This window comes from Dendroctonus ponderosae, unplaced genomic scaffold (assembly GCF_020466585.1).
Source record: "Dendroctonus ponderosae isolate FM_Combo_2020 unplaced genomic scaffold, Dpon_F_20191213v2 Dpon_F_20191213_3, whole genome shotgun sequence".
Taxonomy (NCBI): domain Eukaryota; kingdom Metazoa; phylum Arthropoda; class Insecta; order Coleoptera; family Curculionidae; genus Dendroctonus; species Dendroctonus ponderosae.
In genome coordinates, this window is record NW_026018508.1 from 1905616 (window position 1) to 1920274 (window position 14659).

The 14659-nt window shown below is 33.9% G+C and overlaps 1 protein-coding gene across 1 annotated transcript in view; it reads left to right on the forward strand.

Moving 5' to 3' along the window:
- Positions 1 to 14659, forward strand: part of LOC109546773 (neuroligin-3) — a 45277-nt gene that overhangs the window by 12776 nt on the left and 17842 nt on the right. Inside the window, exons 2-3 of the mRNA XM_048664786.1 lie at positions 7281 to 7414; positions 14015 to 14164. Coding sequence (XP_048520743.1) covers positions 7411 to 7414; positions 14015 to 14164 — 154 coding nt within the window. The 5' untranslated portion in view covers positions 7281 to 7410. The remainder of the gene's footprint in view (positions 1 to 7280; positions 7415 to 14014; positions 14165 to 14659) is intronic.

Consider the following 14659-nt stretch of genomic DNA (forward strand, 5'->3'; position numbering starts at 1 on the left):
AACCTTAAGACCATTTGCAAATAGCTCTGCCAATTAAAAAGAGCATACACTTTCATCTTACGGCTATACCCTCAAAAAATGTCAGGTGATTGTTGAGATATCCTCGTGAAGTACTAAATCGTAGGTTTCAGCGCCAACTATGTAGTTTCTTTCTGTCTCTTTGACTGTTAATTTACGACTTTCGGTTTCATATTTTATCCACTACTTGTATTTGGCAAATCCTTCGAGTTCCGAAGCCCTGCCACTTACTTGTGTGCTTATTTTCATTTGATCTTTGATGGGTTTCCGCGTGCACACAATTAACACTGCGACGTGACATAGAGGGTGTCCCGTAAGTACATKATCAAAGGGSTACTACGACAATCTTTGGMTCAAACGAAGACSATMTGACCTAACTTTTATGAAGGAAAAAATGTTCGCCTCCACTACATTAATTTTTTTATTATCGGAAACTYGCTGTAAATTGGTTCCTATGTAAGAYTAATATTTTGATAAAACACCCGAGTTCATTCATTTTGCGCAAGTGAGCAATTTATGAGTCGTGGTGCAAAACTTTAAGAACGTTTTATTTGGTAGTTGGAATCAACTGATTTTTTTTAGTTGCTGCACTAATTCTTATTAAATACTATTGAACTATTTGTAAAATCTTGTATTAATGTTAAATGTAAATTAATGTATTCTACAAAAAGCACAAAATTGTGAATAAATGATTAGTCCATCAACCTAAAAAAATTAGTTGATTTCTTCCCCCAACTAAAACGTTCTGGTAGTTTTTGTACCACGACACTCAATAATTCACCACCTGTCCAAAACGGATGAACTCGATTGTTTCATCAAAWTATGAGTCTTACATAAGAACAAATTTTGACCGAGTTTCACTAAAATACATCGTACCATTTTCSCKATATTTCAAMAAAGATATTMTTTTTTKAAGAACTTAGGCCAGTAATAGCAGAGGAGCCAGACATTTTTTGTTAATGAAAGTTAGGTAAGATCGTCTTCTTTTGGTCCAAGGAATATCGCAGTACCCTTTTGATCATGAGCTTTCGGAACACGCTGTATAGCAAGGCAAAATCAAAACTCGCAAAATTGCCAATAAGGAAATAGCAGACTGTTTTGAGAGATACAATAGAACCATTTTTCTTCCGTAAAGTTATTAGCCGGGAGATGAGAAACATTGCCATTTTTCATACCGATATAGAAAATTTGTAAGCATAAACTGTAATTCTTGGTAATGGGCACAATGAGCAAAATGTTCTTATTTTCTACTTTTGGTCGAGTTTTAGGTATTATAGTATTCCTAGTTAAACGCGATATGTCTTGAGATTACAAAACGATAGCGTTAAAACTGCAATCTGCAATATATCTCGAGATGATTGTGGGGTATAACAATAAAAGGTTTTCTATACTTGATTATTGGTTTTGAACTTACGGAAATTGAATTTAAAACTGAGATACTTCTCATTTCTAGGTTGAGGTTATTTAAACTTGTTTGTTTTGTTATTTTGTTTTATATCATATAGATTTCCTGACAGATTTGTGTGCATTTAAACTCGATTTGTACGATTTTATGTTCATTCTATTAGCTTATAATTTAACTCATTGAAATATTAGTCAGTGTATATTGACTACTAATATTGTTATTATAGAGATAGGCAGAGCTTTTAGTCTGTACACAATGTATTAATTTCAGGCTTTACCTAATAACAAAATTATGAAGTTATGTATTTTACAATCGTACAAGAGTGAATCGAAATAAATAAGATATAATATTAAAAATTGTAGAATAACATTTCAACTTCACATTTCTTTGTTTTGACTCAAAGAAAATATTGAACAATAAGAGCCTATACGTACATTACATATCGAATTAATAACATTTTTGCTATTAATTATGATAATAGTATATTAACCTTTCGGAAGTGGCGCCAAGTTTGTGAGACCCGGCCCGTCTTACATCGTTCGGCACGCCTCAAGCATTTGTCATAATTTCTGGTAAAATCATGTACCTTGTTAATGTGGTCAATGCTATTACCGTAGCAAGAGTTACATGCAGAGCTGTTAGTTTTACAAAGTTACAACAATAAAGGTCTGTGAGAATTGGCACCATCTAGTATGATATTTCTTTTTCTGGCCTGCAATATTTTGTGTTTATACTTAGGTAAGTAAAAATTATAATATTGTTGAATACTATTAAATTTTTATACTCATAATGTGATTTTCAAAGAGCTGACTACATTTTATTTCGTCTTTAGAAATGTATAGTTGGGAACAAGAGCAAGAAAAATTGCGTCTACTATGGGAAGAGCAAGATCCAGTAGATGGACCTGATAATGAGGAAGAAAAACTGGCTTCCGAAGATGAAATGTGTTGTTTTTTGAAACAAAATGTACCGACAACCAGGCTGAGCAGCATGGTGATGAAGATTTTGAAGATAATGCCCCCCGGAAAGTTTTCAGAACTCTATGTTTTGTTGAAAAAACAAAAGAACAAAGTGGCGAAAACATTTTGCAAAGAAAACAAGAGAACGATGCAATAAAATATTATCATTCGCGTTCTGGAGGAAGAAATTACGCGCAAAACGCTCAACCAGCTTCAGTGTTGGTCACTTTTTTACTGACCATATGCTACGAAACATTGTTGATAACACGAACCTATACATTGCCAACGTAGCACAGAACTTTAAAAGAGATAGAGCAACAATGTTCGAAAAAATATGGAAATGTAATTTTAGCTTCATCGGTACTCCATGATGATGCCATTACAGTGCAACCAAGTTACATTTAATTTAACGAAAAAAGTTACATATTACGAGTGCAATGGAACTGAAGGCGGCGTTGACGATTTGGATAAGTAATCTGCTATTTTTAACGTAGCAAGAAACATCAGTCGTTGGCCGATTGCCATTTTTTATGTCTAATTAAATACGACTGGCGTAAATTAGCAGATAATTGACGCTTCGATTAATAGACAATATTCAGTAACAAGAAAAATATATTTAAAAAATTTGGTAATTGAACTTACTGCGCAGCTTTTAGAACGGCGTTTTTTGGATCAAAACGTACCAAGAGTAGTACAAGAGCGTAGGCAAGATTATGCAAGATTATACTAATGAACAACCACAAAAAGAAATTGTCCCAGGATTTTGAAAAGGGTGTTTTTTTTTGTAGGTAAAAGATTCAAAAATCAGATTTGATTGTCAAATGTGTAGAAGAAATAAAATACGAAAGTTGGTTTGTATTTTACTAACTTGCAAAAAAAATTAATGATTTTGATTTGAGTTTAAAGTTAAGTTAAATAAATAACTAATTAAGTATGCACACTACTGAGTATTACATTTTGCTATGCGCTTCTATTTTGCAAGCACACACATTTAAGCACATTTCAAATTCCAGAAAACTAATTGTGAGGATTTTACAAATGCATGATATTTTAATAAAATTTTAGTAAATAATGTTCTATCTCCTTTTCTCTTCTAGAGACTTCTCTATCTCTTTTACCTTTCCTTTTAGATCTTTCTTGATCAACTCTTAGTCTTCCGACTCCAGCGCTATCAGAGCACTAGAGGGCTAGGGGTCTCCCTCTATTTCATACACACCTCTATCATCCTTCCCCCTATCATCTCAAAATAGCCAGCGTGGTAGGGACAAACAGCTAAATACCCTGATGACAGCGGTCAGGCAAGGACTCGAGCGGAGGGTGCAAAGGATATCTGGAGTAAACTAGACTATATGCGAAGACGAACACTATACATCGCGTCTTACAACGTACGAACCCTATTGTCGGATCAAAAGTAATTAAACTAGAAACAGCGCTTAATAAGTTAAAATGGAACATCGTAGGCTTGAGTCAAGTTCGAAGAAGAGGAGAAAGCTAGATAACACTGAAAACTTGCCACATCGATGCCTGATAAATCTCATAGAAATTAAAATGATAAGTCCGAGAGTAATGTACACAACGTTAAAACTGGGCACCATATGAAAATCATACAGGTGTATGCCCACACGTCAACATCATCAGAAGAAGATCTGGATGCCTTCTATGACAACATCAATGAAACATTGGAATAAAATACTAAGTAACTATACTACCTAGCTATCACACTGTACTGATAGGCAACTTCAATGCCAAACTCGGAAGGAAACAAGATGAAGCCAAAACTTCACTAGGCACCCATGGCTTTGATGAAAGTAACCAGAGAGGAAGCCGACTGCTCAGCTTCTTGCGAGAAAATTGTATCTATTCAATGAACTCTTTCTGTGACAAAATACTACAATGGAAATGGATAGGAACGAGATAGACTATATCATAACAAACAGATAAGAAAGAGTTCACAACGTAGCAGCCTGAACAGGCTCGCCATAGGAAGCCACCATAGAATGATCCAAACAAAAGTTTCTGTAAACAATAGCGGTGAACAACTAACACCTCCCGACAACATCGACTCTTATCCAGGATAAATAGAAAACTGCTTGCATAACTCTTACGCAAAGCAAACGGCGACTAACAGAAGTATCAACACAGATGATCTAAACGCATCGATCACAAATGCAATAAAACAGGCAGAACAGAAACAGTGTAATAAACAAACGAGAGAGGAACTAAGCAAAAACACCAAAAAACTAATGGAGGAATGAATGGAATTAAATATAGGAATATGCATATAATTCGAAAATAATTTCATGATGATAAACTCATAAATGCTCAAAAGCAAATATGGACAAAGCTGTGCGGACCTGAGAAAGTTGAGGATCTCGACGGGACGAGGAAAAGACATCTCGAAAGGCATACGAAGTGACGTCAGAACATTTAAAACGAATATGGTGGCTAGAACGATTGAGACAAACAAAAGCTTAAAATTACTTAGGCAGAAAATCTCAACAGGCTGAAGAAACATACACAGTTCAATCAAACTGGGAGGATACAAGTTCTCAAGTTGGAGTACATTGTCTTCTCAAAGTGGTCTTCACCGAATGTCTCTTGACGCCCTCATAATGGGACAAAGCAACAATCATCATCCTGCATAAAAAAGGAGACATTACCGACCTTGAAAACGACCTACCAATCAGCCTGCTGTCACATATATTTAAGCTGTTCACATAAATTATCACGAAGAGAATCACTATTAAGCGAAAATCATACCAATCAAGAGAATTATCCGGATTTAGATCACAAATGACCACCTTCAAGCCCAAAAAACCTTATAGAGAAAATGATAAAGAAAATTATAACAAGCCACTCCTCCTAATGTTCGTAGATTATGAGAAGGCGTTTGATTCTGTGGGGCAACACGAAATCCTAAAATCACTAGCTGATTGCCGTGTAGGTCACCGATATACCAAAATCATCAGACACATGTACAAAAATGCCACAGCATCTGTCCGACTCCACAACGATACGGGAAGATTTGCAATAGCCAGAGGTGTTCGACATGGGAATACAATCTCCGCACGACTTTTGACTAACTTACTCGAATACATGTTTAAATCTATTGATCTGCAACACCTAGGCATTAACATAAATGGGAAATACCTCTCTCATCTCAGATTTGTGGACGACATAGTCATTATTGCAGATAGCATCGACCAAGCAGAAATGATGATACAACGCCTAAATACAGCCTCACGCAAAGACCCACCTGCAAGATGATCCGATGATATTAAATATATCCATACTAATTGGATGCAAGCAGCGCAAGACCGACAAATGTAGAAGCAGTCACGGGAGGCCTACGTCCAGCAGTGGACTGCGATGGGCTGATTGATGATAAAGATGACCGATTTGCGAAAACTTAAAAATTTCTAAAAACCTTTCGGGCAGCCATTGGTTGTTCTACTACTGAAATCAAAATAAACGTTGTCGAGTTTTATGGACTATCAATAAAATTTGTGAAAATCAGATTTTTAGCGGTCAAGACTTAAAGAAAGCTAAATTGATAATGTATTAAAAGGCTGTTGGTTAATGGTTGACCTGAGGGGTAATTGCTAAGCGCAAAATGGTTCTGTAAACGACTTTGGACTGATAGTTAAATGCTGATGTGTTCATGTTCAGTTTTAACAGAATGAGGCACCTGCACACCGCATTAAAATACTTCATCAACTTCTAAGTGGTGTCCTTAGTCTTTAAACATGAATGGAACAGACAAAAAGTCCCAATCAGCGATAGATCCGGTTTCCTGACTTACTGTTCATTTATAGAATTATTCGCGGGTTAAAATGTTCATAGGGTTTTTACACACATTTTATAGTCATGTCAGAGCAGTTCTTTACACAGATGCTAGAGTGTTGTAAATAGTTACGTGTACATTTTTAGGCATGAGAAAAATTTCTTACGAGTTTTTTGCAAATGCATAGCAAAAGGAGAATAAATTATAATTTAAGCTGGAAATTACAAAAAAACATAATGAAACATTCATCATGACAAAACTGTGACTAAGGGGACTATGTGATAGTAAAATTATAGTAAGGGGAAGTGGACTTGTTGGGCTCGTAAATACGGCAATTTCTCGTGTTTTTGAGGATAATGAGTGATCATCGTGATATGTATATACTGTTACACTTAAAAGAAATGGTGAGAACCAGTTTAAGTTGCAGGAAAATCGTCCTGAATTTTCCTGATCTGAATTGTTTCGCACTATTAGAAATAGGGACCAGTGTCGTAAGTTGCTTTGAATATATAAGCCAAGAGTCATATTCGAGCCCCATTGAATTGAAGCCAAATGCTTAAAAATTTGCGTTACTGTTATATCATTTTTAATTTCAAACATATGATGTAGAGATAAAGGTCAGAAAATCAAAGAACACTTCGTGCTTAGACCAAATTAATTAATAGTTATTTACTACGCATTTAGGTAGCGGCTAGGCGAGAGTTGGTTTTCGGATTAATTCTACTGTTTGTCAATATATCGATCGGAGCCTACTTTTAGTACTTTCATCATTACCACGTCTTTTTCATTGATAAATCGCAGATCGGTAGAATTTTGTGTTACTCCCAAACAAATAGGGATTTATGAATGACTAGCTTTGCTTATTTATTAATATCTTTGGTATAAACACCGAAAAAGTACTACAGGACGTGAGATATAAGATTGAATGCCAATCCATGTTCCCGAGCAAGACTTAAATCAAGACACATTTAGTCAGTGTTGGCAAGACCAAAACGATTAAAGCCAATCAATTATTCTTAAACTCAACTCAAACAAATCGGGATAATTTGGTGTTGAAAAAATTGAGATAGATTTTTAGTATGTATTTTTTATAATTAAAGTATAATTTTTACAGAGATCCCAATGGTGGAGCCGTACCAAACACTCCTGCTGCAGGTCAGAAAAGTCCACCACAAAACGAGAACGAAATACCTACATTGCCTTATTGGGAATCTTACGACACGATAAATCAGTTTTATTTGGAAATGGGTAAGTAAAATAACTAGGTCTAATATAACATTTCACTCGATCATCAACTCAAACTTATATATTTAAAATGCAAACCTTCTAGTACAATATTTGCAACTTAAAACACGGTTGCATTTAATGCTGTTTACCGAACGTTATTGTTCAAGAACTCTAGTTTTAAAACTAATTTAATTCCTTCAATTTCTTTAGACAGCGTAGAGTAACTCTTTGGGACATAAAGGACTAAGGATATCGACTATTTAAGCTAAGAGCCAATGACGGTTTGCTTTTATTCCAAGTTATAACTTTAAGCCATTATTATAACAAAGCCCAAGTATGCTTACTCGAGTAGAACGTTTCTTCTTCAAATAATTCTAACAGCGCACTTAACTAAGATTTAATTGAGCTATTGGGAGCAAAACTGCTGAAACTTGCTCCCAAAAGGATTTTATTAAAAGCATTTCGAATGTAGAGGGACATTATTACAGCGTTTCAAGCAATACGAATAAATGTAGGTGGTTAATAAATGCTTTAGTTTTATTATGCATTAGCTCAACTTTGCAATGTTCTTATAGCTTCTGAGTAAATTCGAAACGTATTAAAACGCCAGCTCAATCAGTGGATATACCCAATTAAAGCAATGATTCCGCAGAATATGAATTTTAGTTGCATACACACACATTCGCATATAAAAATTCTTAGTTGTCCTGCTATCAATTCAATATAATTAATCGACTCTCGTTAACTGCAGCTAGTGCAATTATTGCAAAAATTTTAAAGCATTCGAATATCCTGACGCTCTTCTTCGTTAACTCTAAATATCTAAACATTTTTGATGAAAATATGGAGCTATGCTCTGCCTTTCAAAGCAAAATCGGAATATTCAGCTTTAAATAGATCAAGTCGTCTTTGCCATTTATAGAAATTCTTGAAATCCCGGAATCGAAACGAAGCTAATAAAATCGCTCCTAAAGGCACTGCAGTAATCTGGTTAATGAATCACGGCAGTTGGAAAGTGCTCCTCCATTATACAATTTAGTTGTCGTAGCTTTAATATGGATGACAATCCTGAGAATTATTGCATATTGAGATATCAATACGTGCGCTTTAATAGCAGTATTAAACTGCTCAACGGAATTCGTTGATGCATGAGCTACCAACAGAAAAAATGTACTTGGCATACATAGATATAATTATCTCCATGCGTAATGATTTAAGTACTCTAAAACTTGACAATATTGTTTCATATTCATGTTTATTTACTATTCGAACTGCCCCCCCAGCCCAATCCAGTGTCAAAACACGGCAAAAAATAATAAACGGGAATCTAAACGGATGGTTATTTCTACATAACTTTCAGGATTGATTTGATATGACATACCTTTGCATATTCTATTACTCATTGTAAATAAGAACATACAAAAAATTACTTTGTCTTAAAAATGTTCACATTCATCTTAAGGGTAAAGCAGAGTTGAATTCATTCTCACTATTCATGTTTTTTTTATTCCAATACCCTCGGAATATGCTTTCGATCTCTACAAATTGGAAAAAACAAAGGCATTTATGAAAATCTGGAACTCGAGAAAACAAAAGTTTTACGATAACAAATGTTTTATACTAGGAAAGAATATGCAATATCTCAAGCTTTGAATATGTTAGTCAAAAACGGTCCTTGTTATAAACATTTATTTATTTTCTTTGCTCAATAATTCCAAGAAATTTAGCGAGAGTTGTAATGTAACGCCGCTTAAACTGACAACTTTCGGATAATAATATTTGCATGACATTTTAATGTATTTATAAAGTGCGGCTGTCTCGTTAAAATATGAAAACTACGAGCAAGTTCTAATTCATAATTTATGCCGCTACTTAGTAAAATTGGAAAAGTTTGAGAAGTGAATAATTACGCAATAGCAGATCTTTTCTATGGTTTGCTTAAAACGTCTTTATTTTTGTTACCGTTCTTTTACGATTAATAAATTGAATTTCAAAGTAATTATAATAAATTCAGCAACGATGAGAAATGGGTTCTGTTAGAAGTTAAATTATTGTGAAATTGTTAATATAAGACGATAATATATATGATAGATGATAATAAGCATTTATTATAAGGAATTATTGTTTGTATTTAACAGTAGACTAGACAATTTCACTAACCTTTACTTTTTTTATTAAATTGCCTTCAACAACTGCTTATTTTTTAACATCAAGCATTAAAGCTACTAACGTTTTTTGTTAGAAGGGTCTCAAAGCTGATAGTAACCATAAGTTTGTGTGTTTCGCTGGGATGTTCACATGAAAAATGTCTAAATTCTTATAAAAAAATATTTTTTTCAGTCTCCTCTTAGAATATATGGGCTCGTAACTAACTCGAGTCAAATCAAGGATCGAAGGTATATTTCTTAATACATACAAACTGCCAGATTAAAATACGTTAAAAAATAAACGTTAAAATAATTACACATAAAAAATTTGAGCTTATATTTATAATATCTTATAAACTGTATGAATAAAAGAGAAAATGTCAATGTTTTTTTAAAAGTTTAACACCCTGTATCTCGTTAACTATGGGTCTGAGACAAAAAACTTAAATGGCAAGTCGACTTGTTTTGATGGCCTTTACACGCCCCTGCTCTTTGTCCATAAGGTTGTTAATCAACCTGTATGATGTAGATATAGAAAATGAATGAAAGTGAGATGCAGAATACCTTTCTTTTCACGTCTGTTTTTTCATATCCTATATTTCCTCCGATTATTTTACTCGTCATGATAGTTACAGACTTAGGGTCTAAAGGTCGCAATATTCGAAACCGACTGCAAGAGTATTTTATTTGTGAAGTTATGGGCATTCTGTAAAATATTTTGGACGAAAATTATGACTTTCCATGCTTGGAAAAATATATAATGAATCCAGAATACTGCTTCAAACCGAATAATTAATTCTAAAAATTGTTTTCAGTATATAGTGTAACGTTTCTTAAAGTGTCCCAAATTATTTAAAAGCAGGTATTGCCCAAATCGTTCAAGAAAAAACGATTATTCATAAGAGTATTTTGAGGACAAACCATTAAAATCATGTGAAGCTTCTTTTTGATATATTATAAATACTAGTAAGCTTTGACTTGCAATAAGCCTTAAAACCCCTTAATCACATTACGCTCTTAACATGGCCAATCATTTTCAATTTGGTAATATTTCCAGTATAGTTTGCCGGATAAAGTACATTGCAATTCAGGATGTGAATTGGAGTCACGCGAATTTATATAGATAATTGTTGGTAGAATGGGTAAACCAGCCAAATAAAACAAATTTTCTGGGTAAAATAATGGAACAATCCATAATATTTCCCTCAGAATCTTGTGAGTTGGACTTTTTAATTGAAAAATATGTAAATGAAAGAAGCCAAAAATTATATAAATAAATAAATTATAAAAATCAGCGCCTTGTTTAATAGAAATAAACTATTTATCTTTAAGGGTGTCTAGGGAGTTTAACAACTATATTTGCAGATCAAAATTTTGGATGGTTGGTCTCTAGTTTATGTTCTTCAGTATCTGAATCAGTCGATCGATATAACAGTCGACTTATCAGAATAAATGTTAAAACTGCAATATCTGTAAAAAAATAAATAGATTTTTTAAGAAAGGTGCCGAGTGGTTCAAGAATGAAAAGAGTTACCAACGAAAATATGGGACAAATCATGACAGTAAAACGAAACATATTGGGTTGGGGAAAATTTCACATAATAGAGTCCAAGGGTCAATGAAAATAACATGGTCTAAACTTGAACTCGGGGAACAATAGTGAAAAGGAGTTCATAAAGACGACACTAAATGAAGGATTAAATTTTAAATTAAAGCTTAGTCTAAAGTTAATTAACAAAATTCACGTGTTTCACCCTCTGTGTTAGCTTAACCGAAATATTATCGGTCATAGAAATATTATCTCTGAATCCTACATCCACGACATTTATTGCTTTAGCACCTCATCCATTTATATGCTTCCTGCGTCTGTACGAAAGTCAGAAACCTGGATAATTTTGGCCTCAGGATCAAAATAAGGGTTGAGAATTTGTGGAAGATATTTCTATTGAATACTAAATTTTCCCCATTAAGCTGGTTGGAGCCTTTCGAAATATTTATGCAAATCGACAAGTGTGAATTGGAATGCTATAAACCCATTTGAATGAGTAACGGCTACAAGAGAGAAAGGAAAAAGTATGCATTATTTAGTTATTTTATTATGGGATCTATTTTATATACCAAAAAGCATTTCTGTGTTCCAAATACCCAGAAAAATCGGCATATTTGTCTACTGAAATACTGTACTGACTCTCCCAAGTTATGAGCTCGGGTTTTCTTCACAAACGAAAAGCATTTGCCCTATACAGGGTGAGTCATCGAAGCGATACCCCCTCCTAAATTGCAAAAAAAGAGACTGTATAATGAGAATTTCTCATTATGCCAGGAAACAATTCACAAAACAACAAACGAAGGAAAATTTGAATATTGGGGCTATTTATTTACCATCATACTTTAACCACAGAACGGTACCTTAACTTTTCGGAAATTCAATTAGGGCATTTAGATATTCTACCACGAGAAAGTGTACAAAATTGCTGGACTCCACAAGATGAAGCTCGTGAGCACAATGCACAATCGATCGGAACTTATATTAAAGTTTCCTGGCCGGCACGATCGCCAGTTTTGATCTCACTCGACTTCTTCCTTTGCTGTTTCGTTAAAACCCAAGTTCAGATGCAGCAGTTTGCTGATTTAAACGGTTGTTTTTGGAACCGTCTCATAAAACCGAAACAGTGGTGCGCGCTTCGCACCAGCTGCAGCAGTTTGCCTATTTAAACGGTTGTGTTTGGAACCGTCTCATTTTCTAAAGATGTTAGAATTAAGACTCGTATATAAGTTAGCAGTAAGAAATTGTAAAATTTGTCTGAAATAAATAATGTCCAAGACCGTCTCATAAACCTGAAAAAGTGCTTCGTGTCAGCGCAAAACCGATGCGGCACCGTCTAGCGCTCTATGCAGTTCCAGCAGTTTCAGTAACCATTTGTCAACGGAAAATATGTTGTATGTGGTTGGGCGTTACCTTGATGATTGTGTTTATCACTTTTCGTTTATAAGAATTACTGTTCAGTTCTCCAGGAACTATAGTCGTTCAGAGCAGCGAAAATTTGTTTAGTTGCTGCCATGATCTATCCATGATTCAGCATTTTTAGTCTATAAGTATTTAGTTTTCTGACATTCTGTAATAAATCTTTAAAAAAGGATTCCTCACAAGAATTTAACTCGGGAGTTATATGCCCACTACCAGCAAGCTAAGCAGAATGTACACTTACATATGAGCCATGAGCAAACTAAGAGTCTAAGACATAAATTCCATCACAGTTAAAATTTACAATAACATACGTTTTAAGCAGAATGTGCACCTGCATTTAATCAAGCTGGCCACTTTTAAATATAAATTCAGTCAGAGGTGAAATGAAAGTTATTTGAACAGTAATAGACGTTGTAAGGTCGACATTTTTTTTAAATTATTTTTTGGTGGTACCAAAATTAACTTGAGGAATACTCCGTCCAGGTTTTCCATACACGCATTTCTGTTTGTTGTCATTGTCGATTATTTAATGTTATCATAAACGAGCGAAGAACTAGACTCGGTAAAAAGCACCTGCAAAAAATATGTTAATTCATTTTTAAATTAAAATGAGATTTTTAAACATTTTCACATATAAACCGTATATTTTCTTTAATCATTCTAGTTTCTTATCAATTGTTTTGTTCTTTAAGCAGTTACTTCTGACCTATGTTTTGTTTTTGATTTTAGCATATTTTATTTTAAGTTAACCAAGTTAAGAATTATGTTTTTATGATTGGAAACCATTATATATCATCATTATTTCTACTGTCATCATCATTGTCCATTTTTAATGAAAAATTTAAAAATAACATGTAATAAAATAATTACGAAGCTACGTAATTTGAGAAAACTTTCCAAAATTTGATTCTGAACATAATCAAAAATAATTAAAATAATCTGCTGTTTTGAACATATTTCTTCAAATTTTTTAAACAGGAAAGATTATTTTTCCAATCATCTGGTTGATTCTTTATTTTGCAAGTAGACTTCAAATGATACATTTTTAAGCTATCTAAGTATGTCATAATTTGACCGAATGCATATTCCTTCACTTTTCCGAACCCTCGATAGAGAAATTTCAATTGCAATCACCATACGTTCGCTTGTGATCAGAAACATCCGCCCATTTGTTTTACACAAACAGTTATAGTTTTAAATTTATTCATTCAGAATGTATAATATGTTCTTCAATAAGGTTTGACATGAACCATAACTTATCATCCGCCAATTAGAAGCTCATAATGTCTTTCTGAATATCCTGTACAGAGGCTACAACAAGAAACTCAGTAATTCGAAATAATTTACCTGCACAAATTGAGAGATGTAGTGAACTATGTCTAAATAAGTGCACTTTTTCAAGCTATAGTTAAGAAAGACGTGTTAATTTTATTTTTCTCCAACACATAGCTGCATAAATAAAGCTGTTATTATTAAACTTTTAAAAATGTATATCTATTTTTCCAGGCAGTCGGCCCGAAATAAAAAATCATTACAGAGGACATAAAATGTCGCTCTGGCTCAATTTAATCCCACAACTACATAGACCGGGCGATGGTGACGATGTTTCCATGAGACATCATCACTTCCAAGAAGAGGACGATGAATATTATGACGGTGAGTAGAATTCCCGGGTTTTCTAATTATCGGCATCAAGCTTGTTTTCTTGTTATTGTGTTACTTTCTGTTACACTATAAGATCAGATGTAAATGAACTTCGTATTGAACAGCACTTTAGGACGAAAAGTCGTCAAATCTAATCTCACAAAAATTATATATATACTTTGCATCACGGTGTGAAATGCAGTTCGAGTCAAATTTGAACCCGTGCAAACAGCTTTATAGTTGTCGCCATGCTCCCCTCAACAGGGTGATTCACAATTGGCGTCATTCCTTTTAAGGGGTGATAGACGCTCCCTTGCGGAGTACGAGAAAAATATAGAAATTTTTTTTTTCAAAAATTTCTAGAAGATATTAACAGCTGAAGATCCAATTTCAACTTTGTTGTTAAGCATTCTTTTGAAATTGTTCTATGTTTAATTGGTAGCATATTGGAATACTTAAGCATTCAAAAAGAAAAATTACGATCTTTGCTTCAAATTACGAAAATTT